The sequence below is a fragment of the Ylistrum balloti genome, unplaced genomic scaffold (assembly GCF_031769215.1).
Source record: "Ylistrum balloti isolate Yb309-2 unplaced genomic scaffold, AGI_CSIRO_Ybal_v1 Utg370070, whole genome shotgun sequence".
Lineage (NCBI taxonomy): Eukaryota > Metazoa > Mollusca > Bivalvia > Pectinida > Pectinidae > Ylistrum > Ylistrum balloti.
The window spans coordinates 789664-811301 of record NW_026782112.1 but is presented as its reverse complement, the minus strand read 5'-3'; the positions used below and the strand labels follow the sequence as shown (position 1 = coordinate 811301).

Below are 21638 nucleotides of genomic sequence, written 5' to 3'. Positions count from 1 at the left end.
CAAATGTAACACATGTGACAGTGTCACCATCAAACATGCCAACACGGACTGTAACAACACGATCGGGTCCTAACGTGCGCGTGTCAAGGATTCAGTGTTGTGAGAATGACATCAACGAGTGCCAACATACAAAATGTCCACATAAAAACATGCACTGCGTAAACAGTGTTGGGTCTTACACGTGTAAGTGTAACGCGGGCTGGACGGGTGATCATTGTGATACTGACGTGAATGAATGCCAACATAACCCCTGTGAACACGGAGGCACGTGTAACAACACGATCGGGTCCTACACGTGCTCGTGTCACGGAGGATACAACGGACATAACTGTAACAGTGATGTGAACGAGTGTCACCATCAAAATCCATGCCAACACGGAGGCACGTGTAACAACACGATCGGGTCCTACACGTGCGCGTGTCAAGGATTCAGTGGACACAATTGTGAGAATGACATCAACGAGTGCCAACATACAAAATGTCCACATAAAAACATGCACTGCGTAAACAGTGTTGGGTCTTACACGTGTAAGTGTAACGCGGGCTGGACGGGTGATCATTGTGATACTGACGTGAATGAATGCCAACATAACCCCTGTGAACACGGAGGCACGTGTAACAACACGATCGGGTCCTACACGTGCTCGTGTCACGGAGGATACAACGGACATAACTGTAACAGTGATGTGAACGAGTGTCACCATCAAAATCCATGCCAACACGGAGGCACGTGTAACAACACGATCGGGTCCTACACGTGCGCGTGTCAAGGATTCAGTGGACACAATTGTGAGAATGACATCAACGAGTGCCAACATACAAAATGTCCACATAAAAACATGCACTGCGTAAACAGTGTTGGGTCTTACACGTGTAAGTGTAACGCGGGCTAATTGGACCAACGGCAGCTTCAGTTGTCAATGCTCTCACGGCTGGACAGGCCAACTTTGTGATACTGACATTAATGAATGTCAACATAACCCTTGTTTAAATGGAGGCACGTGTCACAACATTAACGGTAATTACACGTGTCATGTACAACGGGATGGACCGGCTGGAGTTGTGATAAGGATGTCAACGAATGTGTAATGAAACCAAACGTTTGCAGAAATAACGGCACTTGTCACAATAAAGATGGCGGTTATAATTGTTCCTGTTTGTCTGGATGGAGGGGAGATAATTGTTCATCTGATGTGAATGAATGTAATGAAAACGTGTGTAAGAACAACGCGACATGTAACAATGTTGACGTGGAGGCTACAAGTGTCACTGTACGACAGGTTGGAATGGTAACACATGTGCTGAGGATATAGACGAATGTACCTTACATCACCCCTGTCAAAACAATGGCTCATGCACAAACACAAAGGGTGGTTATAATTGTAATTGTACAAAATACTGGTCTGGTACAAACTGTTCGGTAGACGTCGATGAATGTAAGAGTAATAATGTATGTCATAACGGCGGAACGTGTTCCAATAGTGACGGTGACTTCTCGTGTTCTTGTGTAAAAGGTTGGACAGGAAAAACGTGTGACAGTGACTTGAATGAATGTTCTAACAAAACCATATGTCATCATGGAGGGGAGTGTATCAACAGCCAGGGTAGCTTCAGTTGTAATTGTACTGACGGCTGGACAGGGGATCTGTGTCGGACAGACGTAGACGAGTGTCAAAATCATCCTTGTCAAAATAGCGGTAATTGCACAAATACCAACGGCAGCTTCAGTTGTCAATGCTCTCACGGCTGGACAGGCCAACTTTGTGATACTGACATTAATGAATGTCAACATAACCCTTGTTTAAATGGAGGCACGTGTCACAACATTAACGGTAATTACACGTGTCATTGTACAACGGGATGGACCGGCTGGAGTTGTGATAAGGATGTCAACGAATGTGTAATGAAACCAAACGTTTGCAGAAATAACGGCACTTGTCACAATAAAGATGGCGGTTATAATTGTTCCTGTTTGTCTGGATGGAGGGGAGATAATTGTTCATCTGATGTGAATGAATGTAATGAAAACGTGTGTAAGAACAACGCGACATGTAACAATATTGACGGTGGATACAGGTGTGAGTGTTCTCGGGGTTGGCATGGAAACACATGTGCTGATGATATAGACGAATGCACCTTACATCACCCCTGCCAAAACAATGGCTCATGCACAAACACAAAGGGTGGTTATAATTGTAATTGTACAAAATACTGGTTTGGTACAAACTGTTCGGTAGACGTCGATGAATGTAAGAGTAATAATGTATGTCATAACGGCGGAACGTGTTCCAATAGTGACGGTGACTTCTCGTGTTCTTGTGTAAAAGGTTGGACAGGAAAAACGTGTGACAGTGACGTGAATGAATGTTCTAACAAAACCATATGTCATCATGGAGGGGAGTGTATCAACAGCCAGGGTAGCTTCAGATGTAATTGTACTGACGGCTGGACAGGGGATCTGTGTCGGACAGACGTAGACGAGTGTCAAAATCATCCTTGTCAAAATAGCGGTAATTGCACAAATACCAACGGCAGCTTCAGTTGTCAATGCTCTCACGGCTGGACAGGCCAACTTTGTGATACTGACATTAATGAATGTCAACATAACCCTTGTTTAAATGGAGGCACGTGTCACAACATTAACGGTAATTACACGTGTCATTGTACAACGGGATGGACCGGCTGGAGTTGTGATAAGGATGTCAACGAATGTGTAATGAAACCAAACGTTTGTAGAAATAACGGCACTTGTCACAATAAAGATGGCGGTTATAATTGTTCCTGTTTGTCTGGATGGAGGGGAGATAATTGTTCATCTGATGTGAATGAATGTAATGAAAACGTGTGTAAGAACAACGCGACATGTAACAATATTGACGGTGGATACAGGTGTGAGTGTTCTCGGGGTTGGCATGGAAACACATGTGCTGATGATATAGACGAATGCACCTTACATCACCCCTGCCAAAACAATGGCTCATGCACAAACACAAAGGGTGGTTATAATTGTAATTGTACAAAATACTGGTCTGGTACAAACTGTTCGGTAGACGTCGATGAATGTAAGAGTAATAATGTATGTCATAACGGCGGAACGTGTTCCAATAGTGACGGTGACTTCTCGTGTTCTTGTGTAAAAGGTTGGACAGGAAACACTTGTGACAGTGACGTGGACGAATGTTCTAACAAAACCATATGTCATCATGGAGGGGAGTGTATCAACAGCCAGGGCAGCTTCAGATGTAATTGTACTGACGGCTGGACAGGGGATCTGTGTCGGACAGACGTAGACGAGTGTCAAAATCATCCTTGTCAAAATAGCGGTAATTGCACAAATACCAACGGCAGCTTCAGTTGTCAATGCTCTCACGGCTGGACAGGCCAACTTTGTAATACTGACATTAATGAATGTCAACATAACCCTTGTTTAAATGGAGGCACGTGTCACAACATTAACGGTAATTACACGTGTCATTGTACAACGGGATGGACCGGCTGGAGTTGTGATAAGGATGTCAACGAATGTGTAATGAAACCAAACGTTTGCAGAAATAACGGCACTTGTCACAATAAAGATGGCGGTTATAATTGTTCCTGTTTGTCTGGATGGAGGGGAGATAATTGTTCATCTGATGTGAATGAATGTAATGAAAACGTGTGTAAGAACAACGCGACATGTAACAATATTGACGGTGGATACAGGTGTGAGTGTTCTCGGGGTTGGCATGGAAACACATGTGCTGATGATATAGACGAATGCACCTTACATCACCCCTGCCAAAACAATGGCTCATGCACAAACACAAAGGGTGGTTATAATTGTAATTGTACAAAATACTGGTCTGGTACAAACTGTTCGGTAGACGTCGATGAATGTAAGAGTAATAATGTATGTCATAACGGCGGAACGTGTTCCAATAGTGACGGTGGCTTCTCGTGTTCTTGTGTAAAAGGTTGGACAGGAAACACTTGTGACAGTGACGTGAATGAATGTTCTAACAAAACCATATGTCATCATGGAGGGGAGTGTATCAACAGCCAGGGTAGCTTCAGATGTAATTGTACTGACGGCTGGACAGGGGATCTGTGTCGGACAGACGTAGACGAGTGTCAAAATCATCCTTGTCAAAATAGCGGTAATTGCACAAATACCAACGGCAGCTTCAGTTGTCAATGCTCTCACGGCTGGACAGGCCAACTTTGTAATACTGACATTAATGAATGTCAACATAACCCTTGTTTAAATGGAGGCACGTGTCACAACATTAACGGTAATTACACGTGTCATTGTACAACGGGATGGACCGGCTGGAGTTGTGATAAGGATGTCAACGAATGTGTAATGAAACCAAACGTTTGCAGAAATAACGGCACTTGTCACAATAAAGATGGCGGTTATAATTGTTCCTGTTTGTCTGGATGGAGGGGAGATAATTGTTCATCTGATGTGAATGAATGTAATGAAAACGTGTGTAAGAACAACGCGACATGTAACAATATTGACGGTGGATACAGGTGTGAGTGTTCTCGGGGTTGGCATGGAAACACATGTGCTGATGATATAGACGAATGCACCTTACATCACCCCTGCCAAAACAATGGCTCATGCACAAACACAAAGGGTGGTTATAATTGTAATTGTACAAAATACTGGTCTGGTACAAACTGTTCGGTAGACGTCGATGAATGTAAGAGTAATAATGTATGTCATAACGGCGGAACGTGTTCCAATAGTGACGGTGACTTCTCGTGTTCTTGTGTAAAAGGTTGGACAGGAAACACTTGTGACAGTGACGTGAATGAATGTTCTAACAAAACCATATGTCATCATGGAGGGAAATGTATCAACAGCCAGGGTAGCTTCAGATGTAATTGTACTGACGGCTGGACAGGGGATCTGTGTCGGACAGACGTAGACGAGTGTCAAAATCATCCTTGTCAAAATAGCGGTAATTGCACAAATACCAACGGCAGCTTCAGTTGTCAATGCTCTCACGGCTGGACAGGCCAACTTTGTGATACTGACATTAATGAATGTCGAAGTAGTCCGTGCCATCATGGTGGCACGTGTCACAACATTAACGGTAATTACACGTGTCATTGTACAACGGGATGGACCGGCTGGAGTTGTGATAAGGATGTCAACGAATGTGTAATGAAACCAAACGTTTGTAGAAATAACGGCACTTGTCACAATAAAGATGGCGGTTATAATTGTTCCTGTTTGTCTGGATGGAGGGGAGATAATTGTTCATCTGATGTGAATGAATGTAATCAACACTTGTGTAAGAACAACGCCACCTGTACCAATGACGCCGGAGGCTATAGATGTCATTGTAACCAAGGCTGGCATGGAAGCACGTGTTCTGAGGATATAAATGAATGTGAAAACAACCCTTGTCAAAACGAGGCTACATGTAACAACAATGTCGGATCTTATGCGTGCATGTGTACAGATGGCTGGTCAGGTCAGCATTGTGACACGGATATAGATGAATGTAAAGTCGGAAACATCTGTTATCACGGATCTTGTCACAACACCAATGGCAGTTTTGCGTGTACATGTAATATTGGCTGGGATGGACAAAATTGTACGGAAGAAGTTCATGAATCAACTACCCCCGAGTCTGACCATCTGACAATACATATTCCTGTCGAAACGACGTCAGAACCAAATCGGCTAACCACAGAATACGTCAGTTCTAGTAAAATACCACAGAAATCAACAGCACAAGCTTCTTCAATCTCAATACACACCACAAATAAGTTAGTCGTTTCCAAACAATCATTAATAAACACCCCTAAACAAGACACAACATTGCAATCCATCACTGTGGAAGATCGTGTTTCTTCAACCCATGAAACAATCACAAACATTTTATTTGTGTCCAGTAGCCATTCAGTAAGCTCAACGACAACAGCAGATATGGCCATGGTATCCAGCTCACGACAATTAGTGACCTCAACTACTCGTGACGGTATTGGTATTTCATCCACGTCGTCAAAGAAAGCCAAGCCCACCACTATAGCTTCTGACCTCTCAAACGCAAGCGCTAACAAGGGGGATCAGGTATGTAATATCTACCGAGACACCAACGACATGGTGAATTTACATGTACATTAAAACTGTTACCATAATTTGACTAATATATTCGTCTTTCAGTACCTTCCAGCCTCCTGGAACTCTTGTGATTTGGGTTCTTCCTGGAACATAAATCATTGATGTGAATTGAGTTACCTCGACAAGGTTATTAGTTGTGCGATTTGGGTTCTTAAAACGTAATGATCACGTCCTATTGTGTATACTGTACATAATCTCAAATTGTTAAACGGTTCAGCATATACACAAGTAGGATATTGTACAAATACTATATAAGGGAATATCTCCTTTAAATAGAGTTAGAAAGAGTAGAGTCAAGCAATGAATAGAACTGCTGGTTCGTCCTGCTAGGTCTCGTAATTGATGTTAAGGGCCTCAACAACTCCAAAGTGATCGAAAGAAAATTATAAATCTAGACAAGGAGATGCATAGGCCCCATAATGAACAGCTGTAAAGTACGTGTTAAATTCATAATTTGACTATAATGTATATGATTCTAAACTTGTATTGAAAACCGCTCCTTATTCCTTTGTCTTTTGTACGATTTTTTAAAATCTGATGAAGTTTACAGAATGATCATTTGAGATACATCTATTTCAGCTTATGCCCAACGTCATAAAGTATAATGTTTTTGTATGTTTTAGAACTGGACAGCAAATAACTGGCCAATCCTTGCCGGTGTTGGAGGCGGGATGTTACTAGTAATAATCTCGGCACTTGTAATTTACAGGAAACGGAAGTAAGTTCGTTTCGTTCAACAATAATTACAATGATATGTGTACATGAACCTACGGAGTATAAGGTATTCTTCATATCTTTAAAGTACATAGCCAAAATGTGATCTTAATCAGACATACGTTTTAAATTTAGTTTTACAGAAAGATACCGGCTCTTAATTGTTAATCTAACTAGATAGAAGATGGTAGGCATACAAAAGAATCCAAATTTTATCAAGAACATTAAAGGTCAAACAGTAGTAACTGTAATGTTTATTTCACTTAATTCGTGCATTTGAAATCAAATATTCGATAAAGGCTTCATATAATAGAATCATAGTTAATTAAATGCAGATACCAGTTTGATTTACTGATAAAGAGGTCAAGATGACCATGATATGGCAAACACTATAACAATACAGAGGCAGGCCCTATACAATTCCGTATATGACAACACGTTGTCTACTGCTTACCACAGAAGGCAGTGTAAGCAGCGAACAGTTAAGACATGTCAAGCAGTATGCAGTATGACGTTCTATACTGGGCTGTACGTTTTATGGTAGACGATATTAAAGAGGGCACGTTTAATTCTGAATGATCTTTCATGATCACAACGATGACATATACACAAGGATTTGTCTCTTCCACATAAATGCTAGTCATTATATGTTTTACTTGTAGAAGAAAGATTAATGCTCCAACCTATATAGACGAGGGTGATCTACAGCTCCGGGACAGCATCCGAGACAGTACCGCTGCTTTAGTCTTTGAGAATACTGTTTACAATACCATGGATATATCCCAGGTATATTTTTTTTGTATTATAAATGTATTAATGTTAAACGTTACTTGGACTTCTTTGGTCCTATGTGTAGACCGTCTGGGGTGTAATAAAAACCAAACGTCTCGGGTTTTGTTTTATGGTTTAATTATCACAGTAAAACCTACAATAAACAGAAATGAGATGTAAACGACACATATATTGCACAAGTACATTGACCGGAACAATTACACACGACGTAACAAATACACGCGAATATAATTGTAATATGACAACGTATAATGGACGATACACTTACCATGGCACAGACAATGGATAATGTGGCTCTGATGTGACGACCTGACCACCTCGGTGTCCAGGAGAGGAATGAATGGCGAGTGCTGGGTTGGGGACGTAACAGGGCTCCGGTCCGCCCGTGCATTCCGTTCACACCGCTCACCCCATTCGACCATCATACGCACGCACTTGTATACATACATGAAGTAAACAACATGACACGTGACATATGAGGTATTAGTGCAGTGAACCCAGTACACATTGGGGGTACCAGGTAGGCTACATGGGTTACATATTTGATAAGTAGACAATAGAGAAGTGTCACAACATCCCTGTGTAAATCTGTATTTATTACACCATTATCGTGTTTTTTTAACTTTAGTATCATTGTATGTTAATCTGATTCTGTTAGCACATTAGATATCTTTCATGTGAATCCGATATAATATCCCTACCCCTCAATGTAGAATAAATCATTCTCCTAGAAATCTGATATTTGTGAATCCGATATAATATCCCTACCCCTCAATGTAGAATAAATCATTCTCCTAGAAATCTGATATTTGTGAATCCGATATAACATCCTTACCCGTCAATGTAGTGTTAATTATTCTGTCTGGGTGGTTAAATGAGTCGTGTTTTACCCGATATTGTCTGTATTATAATAACATGGACGGATCTTGCTATCAGGGAATATAATCAAACCTGTTTACATGTATATGTAAAAATACATGTTATTGTGGTCGTGGAAGTAGGAACCAGTCACAACTTTAAAGCAAACAGCAAACCAATAAACAATAAATAATAAAATATCATGATAAAGAGCAGAAATATTTAAGTATTCTAAATAACATAATAATTGAACTTTGATAATTTATTATATGGTGCATATATGTATTGGGAAATTGTAACGGTAATGAATGATCTGTATTATTTACAATGTTGTTAAATCAATTGTTCTGTTACAATGCTTGTGCTAACATAATAGTACATGAAATGTGTTCAGTTCGGAGAATGGGCTCCCTTTTTAAAACTCGATTTGTGGGAACTCCGATCTGCCTATATATATTTATATGTGTCCAGTTGTTACTATCATGTTAGTTAAACATAACATGACGTTTTGTCTACAGAACATGTATTCATAAATCAGTAACGATTACTATCACCTGTCCTGATGACGACAAGCACACCAGAATTAATCAGTGTAAGGTTATGTAATGTTCACTGTATGGAATTATTTTGACCTTACTAATCATTTCCTTTCAGCAATATATATGTTCGCCTGATAACCAGGACCAAATACAGGTACAATGATAACGGATATCTGGCACTCTCATATATATACATATATATAGATATTTCACGTACACTTATACCTGTAGATCAAGCCTCGAAAAGTGTCAGAATGTCAGTAGATACAAACATCAGTTTTAAACACAAATTTAGAATTAGCTATAGTAGAGCCAAATAACGAATCAAACACCATGTGTATTTTGAAATATAGGAGGCCATTGAGGAAAAACAAAAGTGGTCAAAAGAAATGTAGATATCTAAAATGTGAGCTGTGCTAGCACCGGAACTCAGTAGATGTCGTAATTTCACGTTTATCTCGAGATTTCAGGAGACCGTCAAGTACAGTATATTCTAAATCGCGCTACGATTCGAATGAATTAAAACGTGGCGTTCAGAAAACGGCAAACCTCGGCGTCTGAAGGGCCACAGGCAGTGTCTACATTTACTTTCTTGGATATTGTACAAAGGACACTCAAATGAAAGGCATATTTCAATACAGTTTTTAAATATGACATAGTACATCGAAACAATGAATTTAACTTATCATACTTATCATGCTGTTATATCCTTTATAGGGTCAGTGGTGCTTAGGGTCTAAAGTTTGAAACCTAGGAGGTGACTGAGAAAAATATAAATGATCATATGATTTAACTCTCTTCAACAATTTTAGATTTACTATAAAAGTATCTTTACTTTTAAACCATTCATTGATGAGGCGAATTTACCGTATCCTCTATAATCGGATGATATATTTTATTGAAATAGAAAAATAGGTCATCTGTTTTGAAAGTCCATAGTACACATCTACTTGGAAGAATAATGAAGACTGTAGTGTAGTCATAATGCCATGCACAACACTCCTCATATCTATTGATGGTAAATCACTATACTGTATTAACTTGACCCGTATCCTTGCTGCAGCACGCACAGGTACCATATTTATATCACACTTCGTATATGTATCTTTACCTCAACATCTCAGGAAATGTAAATCAATGAAAATAATTATGCATTTATCTCACAATAGGTAAATAGTTAGACATGTGATATCGTATTTAACTTAGCAGAGGTGAATCGTAGTACTACCATATATATCACATCATAGATATTGCAGCGTGATAAGCACTTACATAGGTTATTTGACCACAGGTAAGCATATCACTATAATAGTAATACATTTAACTTAGCACAGGTAAATTGTTATAATAGCATATCTTTCCTGGCTCAGGTTAATCGTTAGAATAATGTTTTAATCTTGGCACAGGTAAATCGTTGTAATCGTTACAGTAAGTAACTAAGCACAGATAAACCGTTATCACTAAGTAACACATAGATATCATGATGTCACTGGGTCTGAATATGAAAAAAAACTACTGACTTTGTTAACACAGTGTTCTACCCTATTAAACTCCTGACATTGACGTCACTGGGTCTGTCTACGTCATCACTTTATACTGACCTTGACACTAAAGTGTCTGTTCTATTAAACTCATGACATTGATATCACTGGGTCAGACTTTGACAACAAGATGCAGCACACCAATGTCACGCTGGTCCAATTATTTTTTTAATTGACAATGAATAAGTACAAAATATTGCATTACACACTTGTTGTGTACAATAAATACATTGTTCGTTTATTAATCCACATTGTTTTTTTTATCTACAGTTTTTATCTATCCGCAGTGTTTATTTATCCGCTGTGTTTATTTATCCGCTGTTCATCTATCCGCTGTGTTTATTTATCCGCTGTTTATCTATCCATAGTGTATATCTATCCGCAGTGCTGATCTATCCGCTGTGTTTATTTTTCCACAGTGTTTATCTATCCGCTGTGTTTATCTATCCGCTGTGCTTATTTATCCGCTGTTTAATTATCCTCTGTGTTTATTTATCCGCCGTTTATCTATCCACAGTGTTTATCTATCCACCGTGTTTATCTATTCGCAGTGTTTATTTATTCGTTGTGTTTATTTATCCGCCGTGTTTATTTATCCGCAGTGCTTATTTATCCGCTGTTTAATTATCCTCTGTGTTTATTTATCCGCCGTTTATCTATCCACAGTGTTTATCTATCCACAGTGTTTATCTATTCGCAGTGTTTATTTATCCGCTGTGTTGATTTATCCGCCGTGTTTATTTATCCGCTGTATTTATTTATCCGCTGTGTTTATCTATTCGCAGTGTTTATTTATCCGCTGTGTATCTATACACAGTGTTTATCTATCCACAGTGTTTATCTATTCGCAGTGTTTATTTATCCACAGTGTTTATCTATTCGCAGTGTTTATTTATCCGCTGTGTTGATTTATCCGCTGTGTTTATTTATACACAGTGTTTATTTATCTGCTGTGTTTATTTATACACAGTGTTGATTTATCTGCTGTGTTTATTTATACACAGTGTTTATTTATCCGCTGTGTTTATTTATCCGCTGTGTATCTATCCGCTGTGTTTATCTATTCGCAGTGTTTATTTATCCGCTGTGTATCTATACACAGTGTTTATCTATCCACAGTGTTTATCTATTCGCAGTGTTTATTTATCCACAGTGTTTATCTATCCACAGTGTTTATCTATTCGCAGTATTTATTTATCCGCTGTGTTGATTTATCCGCTGTGTTTATTTATACACAGTGTTTATTTATCTGCTGTGTTTATTTATACACAGTGTTTATTTATCCGCTGTGTTTATTTATCCGCTGTGTATCTATCCGCTGTGTTTATTTTTCCGCTGTTTATCTATCCACATTGTTTATTTATCCACAGTGTTTATTTATCCACTGTGTTTATTTATCCGCTGTGTTTATCTATCCACAGTGTTTATTATCAGCTGTGTTTATTTATCCGCTGTTTATCTCTCCGCTGTGTTTATCTATCCACAGTGTTTATCTATCCGCCTTGTTTATCTATTCGCAGTGTTTATTTATCCGTTGTTTATTTATCCGCCGTGTTTATTTATCCGCAGTGTTGATTTATCTGCTGTGTTTATTTATACACAGTGTTTATTTATCCGCTGTGTATCTATCCGCTGTGTTTATTTTTCCGCTGTTTATCTATCCACATTGTTTATTTATCCACAGTGTTTATTTATACACAGTGTTTATTTATCTGCTGTGTTTATTTATACACAGTGTTTATTTATCCGCTGTGTTTATTTATCCGCTGTGTATCTATCCGCTGTGTTTATTTTTCCGCTGTTTATCTATCCACATTGTTTATTTATCCACAGTGTTTATTTATCCACTGTGTTTATTTATCCGCTGTGTTTATCTATCCACAGTGTTTATTATCAGCTGTGTTTATTTATCCGCTGTTTATCTCTCCGCTGTGTTTATCTATCCACAGTGTTTATCTATCCGCCTTGTTTATCTATTCGCAGTGTTTATTTATCCGTTGTTTATTTATCCGCCGTGTTTATTTATCCGCAGTGTTGATTTATCTGCTGTGTTTATTTATACACAGTGTTTATTTATCCACTGTGTATCTATCCGCTGTGTTTATTTTTCCGCTGTTTATCTATCCACATTGTTTATTTATCCACAGTGTTTATTTATCCACTGTGTTTATTTATCCGCTGTGTTTATCTATCCACAGTGTTTATTATCAGCTGTGTTTATTTATCCGCTGTTTATCTCTCCGCTGTGTTTATCTATCCACAGTGTTTATCTATCCGCCTTGTTTATCTATTCGCAGTGTTTATTTATCCGTTGTGTTTATTTATCCGCCGTGTTTATTTATCCGCAGTGTTGATTTATCCGCTGTGTTTATTTATCCGCTGTTTATCTATCCGCTATGTTTATTTATCCGCTGTGTATCTATCCGCTGTGTTTATTTATCCCCTTTGTTTATTACCCGCTGTGTTTATTTATCCGCTGTTTATCTATCCGCTCTGTTTATTTATCCGCTGTGTATCTATCCGCTGTGTTTATTTATCCGCAGCGTTTATTTATCCGCAGTGTTTATCTATCCGCTGTGTTTATTTATCCACAGTGTTTATTTATCCGCCGTGTTTATTTATCCACAGTGTTTATTTATCCGCCGTGTTTATTTATCCACAGGGTGTATCCATCCGCTGTGTTTATTTATCCACAGTGTTTATTTATCCGCCGTGTTTATTTATCCACAGTGTTTATTTATCCACAGTGTTTATTTATCCACTGTGTTTATTTATCCGCTGTTTATCTATCCGCTGTGTTTATTTACCCGCAGTTAATCATGTACATATATAACAGGTGTTTAACAAAAGTCCTCTGGTTTTCAGGATGTGGTCAATGGTGAGGAGAATGCTTATTCTGAAATGAATGAAAATGACTGTCGCCTTTAACGCAGCTGTTACCTAGATGTTGACCAAAGCTTCAACCCTAAAATAGGTCATAACACAAGTATGTTAGCTGGACCATTGTCAAGAACAATTTTTACTATAATCAAAACATAGGCTGATGTTGTCTAGGATATGCAAGAAAACAACGCATGTTGCTACATAATTTTAATGAGAATGTTTTTCGTGGTTATTTTATCCTGTAGAATGGGTGATTTTAATGAGAATGATGTTCGCGGTTATTTCGTACTGTTAAATGGGTTATTTAGAGGGAATGTTGTTCGCGGTATTTTGTACTGTTAAATGGGTGATTTTAGAGGGAATGTTGTGCTCGGTTATTTCGTAATGTTAAATGGGTGATTTTAGAGGTAATGTTGTGCTCGGTTATTTTGTACTGTTAAATGGGTGATTTTAGTGGGAATGTTGTTCGCGGTTATTTCGTACTGTTAAATGGGTGATTTTAGTGGGAATGTTGTTCGCGGTTACTTGGTACTGTTAAATGGGTGATTTTAGAGGGAATGTTGTTCGCGGTTACTTGGTACTGTTAAATGGGTGATTTTAGTGGGAATGTTGTTCGCGGATATCTCGTACTGTTAAATGGGTGATTTTAGAGGGAATGTTGTTCGCGGTTACTTGGTACTGTTAAATGGGTGATTTTAGAGGGAATGGTGATCGGTTATTTCGTGCTGTTAAATGGGTGATTTTAGAGGGAATGTTGTTCTCGGTTATTTTGTACTGTTAAATGGGTGATTTTAGAGGGAATGTTGTTCGCGGTTATTTCGTACTGTTAAATGGGTTATTTAGAGGGAATGTTGTTCGCGGTATTTTGTACTGTTAAATGGGTGATTTTAGAGGGAATGTTGTGCTCGGTTATTTCGTAATGTTAAATGGGTGATTTTAGAGGTAATGTTGTGCTCGGTTATTTTGTACTGTTAAATGGGTGATTTTAGTGGGAATGTTGTTCGCGGTTATTTCGTACTGTTAAATGGGTGATTTTAGTGGGAATGTTGTTCGCGGTTACTTGGTACTGTTAAATGGGTGATTTTAGAGGGAATGTTGTTCGCGGTTACTTGGTACTGTTAAATGGGTGATTTTAGTGGAAATGTTGTTCGCGGATATCTCGTACTGTTAAATGGGTGATTTTAGAGGGAATGTTGTTCGCGGTTACTTGGTACTGTTAAATGGGTGATTTTAGAGGGAATGGTGCTCGGTTATTTCGTGCTGTTAAATGGGTGATTTTAGAGGGAATGTTGTTCTCGGTTATTTTGTACTGTTAAATGGGTGATTTTAGAGGGAATGTTGTTCGCGGTTATTTCGTACTGTTGAATGGGTGATTTTAGAGGGAATGTTGTTCGCGGTTACTTGGTACTGTTAAATGGGTGATTTTAGAGGGAATGATGTTCGCGGTTATTTTCTACTGTCAAATGGGTGATTTTAGTGGCAATGATGTTCGCGGTTATTTTCTACTGTTAAATGGGTGATTTTAGTGGGAATGTAGTTCGCGGTTATTTTGTACTGTTAAATGGGTGATTTTAGAGGGAATGTTGTGCTTGGTTATATTGTACTGTAAAAGTGGTGATTTTAGAGGGAATGTTGTTCGCGGTTATTTTGTACTGTTAAATGGGTGATTTTAGAGGGGATGTTGTGCTTGGTTATATTGTACTGTAAAAGTGGTGATTTTAGAGGGAATGTTGTTCGCGGTTTATTTGTACTGTTAAATGGGTGATTTTAGAGGGAATGATGTTTGCGGTTATTTTCTACTGTTAAATGGGTGATTTTAGTGGGAATGATGTTCGCGGTTATTTTCTACTGTTAAATGGGTGATTTTAGTGGGAATGTTGTTCGCGGTTATTTTCTACTGTTAAATGGGTGATTTTAGTGGGAATGTTGTTCGCGATTATTTTGTATTGTCAATTGGGTGATTTTAGTGGAATATTATTATTGGTTATTTTGCCGTTACTCTCCTTTCATGAATCTATGTGTGTTCATGAAAGGACAAACAGCTCAATTTAAATGGAGATCTATGACTGGATACTAAATATCATAATATTTATCAACAATATTAAATGCCAAAAAATTTTGAATACCCCTCAAAATTTAAACTGCGCGAGAATGTATGATTCAAAGTATATGCATTCATTAAGATATGTTATTAATTTGAGTGTTGTATATCTCTTTTCTTTGTTGATTTAACACTCTCTACCCCGTCATCCATTTTTGTTTTCTATATACAACAGATGTATATCTCTTTTCTTTGTTGATTTAACACTCTCTACCCTGTCATCCATTTTTGTTTTCTATATACAACAGATGTATATCTCTTTTCTTTATTGATTTAACACTCCCTACCCCATCATCCATTTTTGTTTTCTATATACAACAGATGTATATCTCTTTTCTTTGTTGTTTTAACACTCCCACTACCATCATCCATTTTTGTTTTCTATATACAACAGATGTATATCTCTTTTCTTTGTTGATTTAACACTCTCTACCCCGTCATCCATTTTTGTTTTCTATATACAACAGATGTATATCTCTTTTCTTTGTTGATTTAACACTCCCTACCCCATCATCCATTTTTGTTTTCTATATACAACAGATGTATATCTCTTTTCTTTGTTGTTTTAACACTCCCACTACCATCATCCATTTTTGTTTTCTATATACAACAGATGTATATCTCTTTTCTTTGTTGATTTAACACTCTCTACCCCATCATCCATTTTTGTTTTCTATATACAACAGATGTATATCTCTTTTCTTTGTGATTTAACACTCTCTACCCCATCATCCATTTTTGTTTTCTATATACAACAGATGTATATCTCTTTTCTTTGTTGTTTTAACACTCCCACTACCATCATCCATTTTTGTTTTCTATATACAACAGATGTATATCTCTTTTCTTTATTGATTTAACACTCTCTACCCCATCATCCATTTTTGTTTTCTATATTCAACAGATGTTAAGTTTCTAGGCATACACCCTTAATTTATTGTATTTTGATGACAAAGTATTCAACGTTATATAAAGTTACTTTAGCGTCTTCTTACTTAAAAACAATAGTCTATGTAAAATAACATAAGATGTTATTGTGACGTAATCATGTATTTCATGGTAATTTTTGTAAGATTTCAATGATAAAGAACATTTTTACATTGTTTTGTAACATGTCACAAAGTTAAAATGTATGGATAAGTATTTGAATAAGAGAAAGGATTTGTACGTTACCGATTTAATAAACAAAGTTTAAAGTGAAAATGATGAAGTCTGTATTGTGTTGAAAATAAAAAGATTTAGTTCGTTAAGTTTATGTATTTTGTGTAAGAATGAAAGTTGTAAGGTCATTTAAACTGTCACCTGTGTTAGAGTCATGTTAAAATGGGAAAGGAATTTGACTGTGATTAAGGATATTATTAGCTAAACGCAACACATTAAATATAAGTTTGAGTAAATCATTGAATTTCTGTACGTAACTCGTCCACCGAATTGAAGTCATGGTCGACTTTATCATCAATAATATCTTACTAATATTAACTGATTTCGTATGTGTAAGTGATATTAGTATGATACACGTTAGTGCAACTTGTACGGAGTAAAAAAAGAGTGATGAAAAATAATGTATACATAACCCTTCACTATAAATTGTGTCAGTGCTAAAATTCGACATAACATTTCTCTATCAATTGTGTCAGTTCTAACATTCGACACAACTCTTCACTATAAATTGTGTCAGTGCTAAAATTCGACATAACACCTCTCTATCAATTGTGTCAATTCTAACATTCGACAAAACTCACTATAAATTGTGTCAGTGCTAAAATTCGACATAACACTTCTCTATCAATTGTGTCAATTCTAACATTCGACAAAACTCACTATAAATTGTGTCAGTGCTAAAATTCGACATAACACTTCTCTATCAATTGTGTCAATTCTAACATTCGACAAAACTCTTCACTATATATTGTGTCAGTGCTAAAATTCGACATAACACTTCTCTATCAATTGTGTCAGTTCTAACATTCGACACAACTCTTCACTATAAATTGTGTCAGTGCTAAAATTTGACATAACATTTCTCTATCAATTGTGTCAGTTCTAACATTCGACAAAACTCTTCACTATGAATTGTGTCAGTGCTAAAATTCGACATAACACTTCTCTGTCGATTGTGTCAGTTCTAAAATTCGACAAAACTCACTATAAATTGTGTCAGTGCTAAAATTCGACATAACACTTCTCTATCAATTGTGTCAATTCTAACATTCGACAAAACTCTTCACTATATATTGTGTCAGTGCTAAAATTCGACATAACACTTCTCTATCAATTGTGTCAGTTCTAACATTCGACACAACTCTTCACTATAAATTGTGTCAGTGCTAAAATTTGACATAACATTTCTCTATCAATTGTGTCAGTTCTAACATTCGACAAAACTCTTCACTATGAATTGTGTCAGTGCTAAAATTCGACATAACACTTCTCTATCAATTGTGTCAGTTCTAAAATTCGACAAAACTCTTCACTATAAATTGTGTCAGTGCTAAAATTCGACAAAACTCTTTTCTATACATTGTATAGTGTGATGTCGCTGGCATAGATCTTAAGGGAGAGATATATTTTATTGAACTAAAGATCGAATGCTTGATTGAAGAACGAAAAGATTTGATATATCACCTAGCTATATTTTAATGTCCTTATTGAATAATAATGGTAATTTGGATAGAAAATCCTCAAAAAAATAACACTTGTTTGTCAGGTAATGGACGTCGTGCAACGGTATTGTATCAAGAGATGTATTTTAAACTATATTTGAAGAAACGTTTCTGAAAACTAACTTGATGTCAGGAAATTCAAGTCAATAACAAGAATGAATAGGCAACTTTGAATTGAAATTCGAGAAAAAGTCGGAAATGTTGGAAGGTTTTTTTGAAAATAAAAAATCGTGTATCAACTTGAAGGTGTTTGCTAAAATGAAAGGCTAACACGGATGATTTGATGGAAGTATCAATGACGTATTTGCACGGAGATCCATGGCTTAGTTTTGAAATAATGAAAGTTTACACTGTTGTCCCTTGCTCAAGGAAAGTTTACACTATTGTCCCTTATTCAGGGAAAATCTACACCAGGACCTTTAATTCTGAAAACTTCAATTGAAACAATACACAGAGCCACAGATTCTGTATACACCAAGTAAATAGACACAATATCAAGAAATTCTAAAGCTTTATCTATGTTTACAGAAAAACTGGATTGCCTGCAACCGAACGTAACTTCCTTCGAACAGAAGATGCTACAGATGTACACTTGGCGGTTATGTAGCTAGCTCTTGAACGTCTAACAAGGATGTGTGTGTGTGTGTGTGTGTGTGTGTGTGTGTGTGTGTGTGAGAGAGAGAGAGAGAGAGAGAGAGAGAGAGAGAGAGAGATAGTTTGGAAGGGGTTTTTAATATATTTACCGCCTCGTTCCTGTCACAGGTCTGTGCCCTTAAATATGAAGAGGGTGACCTGTTTGAATCACTCAGCGCCGTGAGTTATGTTCATCTTTGAGACATTATTGTTTGGTTATGATGCAATCATTTGGCATCAAGAACTCATTCAACTATGGCGACCTGGTGTCGAAGTATTCCATCTGACCCAAAGAAGAGTGAGGCATTAGTCGCTGATTGGTTGATCCAATCACGAGCTTGAATGCTCCCAGACAGAAATGAGTGATGGGTTGGATGAAACGATCACCGGTTATTATGTCTCATTTCCAATCAATTAAAGTTCACCTGCGAAATACAGTCGTTTACACTTAAAGATAGTAATACGAGAGAGAGATATATAATGGCTCTGATGGAGTCTTATCGTTGGGGAGCTGGACTTCCGATGTAGGTGTCATTATGTGGGGCCCAAACTGTGACTCCTGATGAAAAGCATACACCAAGTCAGAATTTACGCTAAGATCCTTGACTCAACATAGCTAAGGTAAAACATACACCGATATCTCACATTTAAGATATATAAAGTGAACATTTTTACCTCAGTGGCTGGATTGTCACGCAAAACGTCTCTTATTAAGAAAATATCAACATATACATGGACGTTCTAGATTCAGCATGCAACATGTGAAAATTCACTCAGAGACCTTGTTTCAGCATACATCAAGTGACTTAGATAGACTGAAGGCCGAAAACTACACACCTGTTAGTATTCTAAGTGTAGTATCAAAATTCCTTGAACGCGGTGTGTTTTGCCAGTTAGAAACTTTCTTGGTAAGAAATAACTTACTTTATGAACTTCAGTCCGGTTTCAGAAGCAAATATTCTACTGACACAAGTTTAATACATATGTTAGACCATATCAAATCTCAGTTCTCCAAAGGCTTGTTTACAGGTATGGTATTGCTCGACTTGCAAAAAGCCTTTGATACATTGACCACAATATTTTATGTGATAAGCTCTCTGTTCTTGAAGTGGAATCACTAAAATGGTTTAGACCCTATCTCTCGGGACGGAAACAAATTGTAGATATTAATGGAGTAACATCCGAGTCATGTAAGATAAAATGTGGGGTACCTCAGGGGAGTTTATTAGGTTCTCTTCTGTTCTTGATATATGTCAATGATATGCAAGTCAGCATTGATTCTAATTCCATGTTGCTGTAGTATGTAGACGATTCTGCTATACATTTTCCCCATCTTAACCCAACAGTAATATTGCAAACATGTCTGGTGTTAGAGTCCTATCAGGAATGGTTAGTGGATAACAAGCTTTCTCTACATTTAGGTAAAACAGAAAGTATTATTTTTGGCCCTAAAAGAAAATTGGATCAAGCTACAAATATGAATTTTAAAATATTGGGCAATTATCATGACATTTAAGTTATGACGTGTATAAAATATCTTGGTATAGACGTTAACGATTTGCTTTCAGGTGAAGAAATTGTAGATTCCATTGTTAAAAAGGTAAATCAGCGACTAAAATTTCTCTACAGAAATGAGCAATGTCTATCGTATAGGTCGAGAAAAACTCTTTGCTTGGCATTGATTCTTTGTCATTTCGACTATGCGTGTGCTGGTTGGTATGAAGGTTTGTCAAACAAACTAAAATATAAATTACAAGTAGCACAAAACAAAGTAATAAGATTTATTTTGAATGTTCAAAATAGGCACAGTATAAGATGCAGTGATTTTTTGCGTACAAACATGTTAGACATTAATTATAGGGTTAGTCAAATCAGACTGAATCATATGTTGTCTTCCATGAAAAGGCTCCAAACTGTATGTATATTTCCTTTAACAGGAATCCATGTCTACAAAATACTCGATCCTCAGCATATAATTTCAGTCTCCCATCAGTACAAGGGAAAGAATCTACAACATTCTATTTTACAGGCGCAAAAGAATGGAATTCTCTTCCAGATTATATTAAAAGTATATCAAACAAGATTAAGTTCAAAACCCAAGTGAAACGTCACTTTCAAAACAAAATGCAAGAGAATCATGATAGTTATTATGTATATTATTGAGGGAAATACATTTGTAAATCCATTTTAAGGACCCCAATGGAAATAAGTGTTTTAACGCTTTTTTGGGAAACCCTAGGATATATGTACTTTTGTCTTTATTGATAATTATAATTAGCTGATACATTTAAGATATAGCTAACAACTTATTCATGATTATGTATAACATGTTATATGTTATAACATGCCATATATTCATATCTGTACATATTTATTCTGAATAAATTTATTATCATTATTAATAATCGCAAAGTTAAAATTTATAATGAGCCTCCTCCGGGGATTGAATGGAAAAGGGGGAGGGATGTTATATATTAGAATCTAGTTAGTAATGTCGACGGCATGGTCCAATATTGGTACTGGATCTTCTATATATAGAATCTAGTAAGTAATATCGACGGTATGGTCCAATATTGGTACTGGGTCTTCTATATATAGAATCTAGTAAGTAATATCGACGGTATGGTCCAATATTGGTACTAGATCTTCTATATATAGAATCTAGTTAGTAATATCGACGGTATGATCCAATATTGGTACTGGGTCTTCTATATATAAAATCTAGTTAGTAATATCGACAGCATGGTCCAATATTGTTACTGGATCCTAACAAACAAATATTCGTTGGATGCG

At 37.0% G+C, this 21638-nt stretch overlaps 1 protein-coding gene across 1 annotated transcript; it reads left to right on the top strand.

Moving 5' to 3' along the window:
- The first annotated feature begins 35 nt into the window (after nucleotides 1-35).
- On the top strand, nucleotides 36-16799 carry LOC132549626 (neurogenic locus Notch protein-like). The gene is made up of 5 exons (XM_060213573.1): nucleotides 36-873; nucleotides 1257-6070; nucleotides 6745-6839; nucleotides 7498-7621; nucleotides 13431-16799. The coding sequence occupies exons 1-5, from the start codon at nucleotides 36-38 to the stop codon at nucleotides 13491-13493; spliced, it is 5934 nt and encodes a 1977-aa protein (XP_060069556.1). The 3' UTR covers nucleotides 13494-16799.
- Nucleotides 16800-21638: the final 4839 nt, after the last annotated feature.

Coding starts and splice junctions, on each gene's coding strand:
- LOC132549626 (XM_060213573.1), top strand. CDS start 36: ATGCCAACACGGACTGTAACAACACGATCGGGTCCTAACGTGCGCGTG. Junction 874..1,256: donor CAGTGTTGGGTCTTACACGT/GTAAGTGTAACG, acceptor GTTGACGTGGAG/GCTACAAGTGTCACTGTACG. Junction 6,071..6,744: donor GCGCTAACAAGGGGGATCAG/GTATGTAATATC, acceptor TGTATGTTTTAG/AACTGGACAGCAAATAACTG.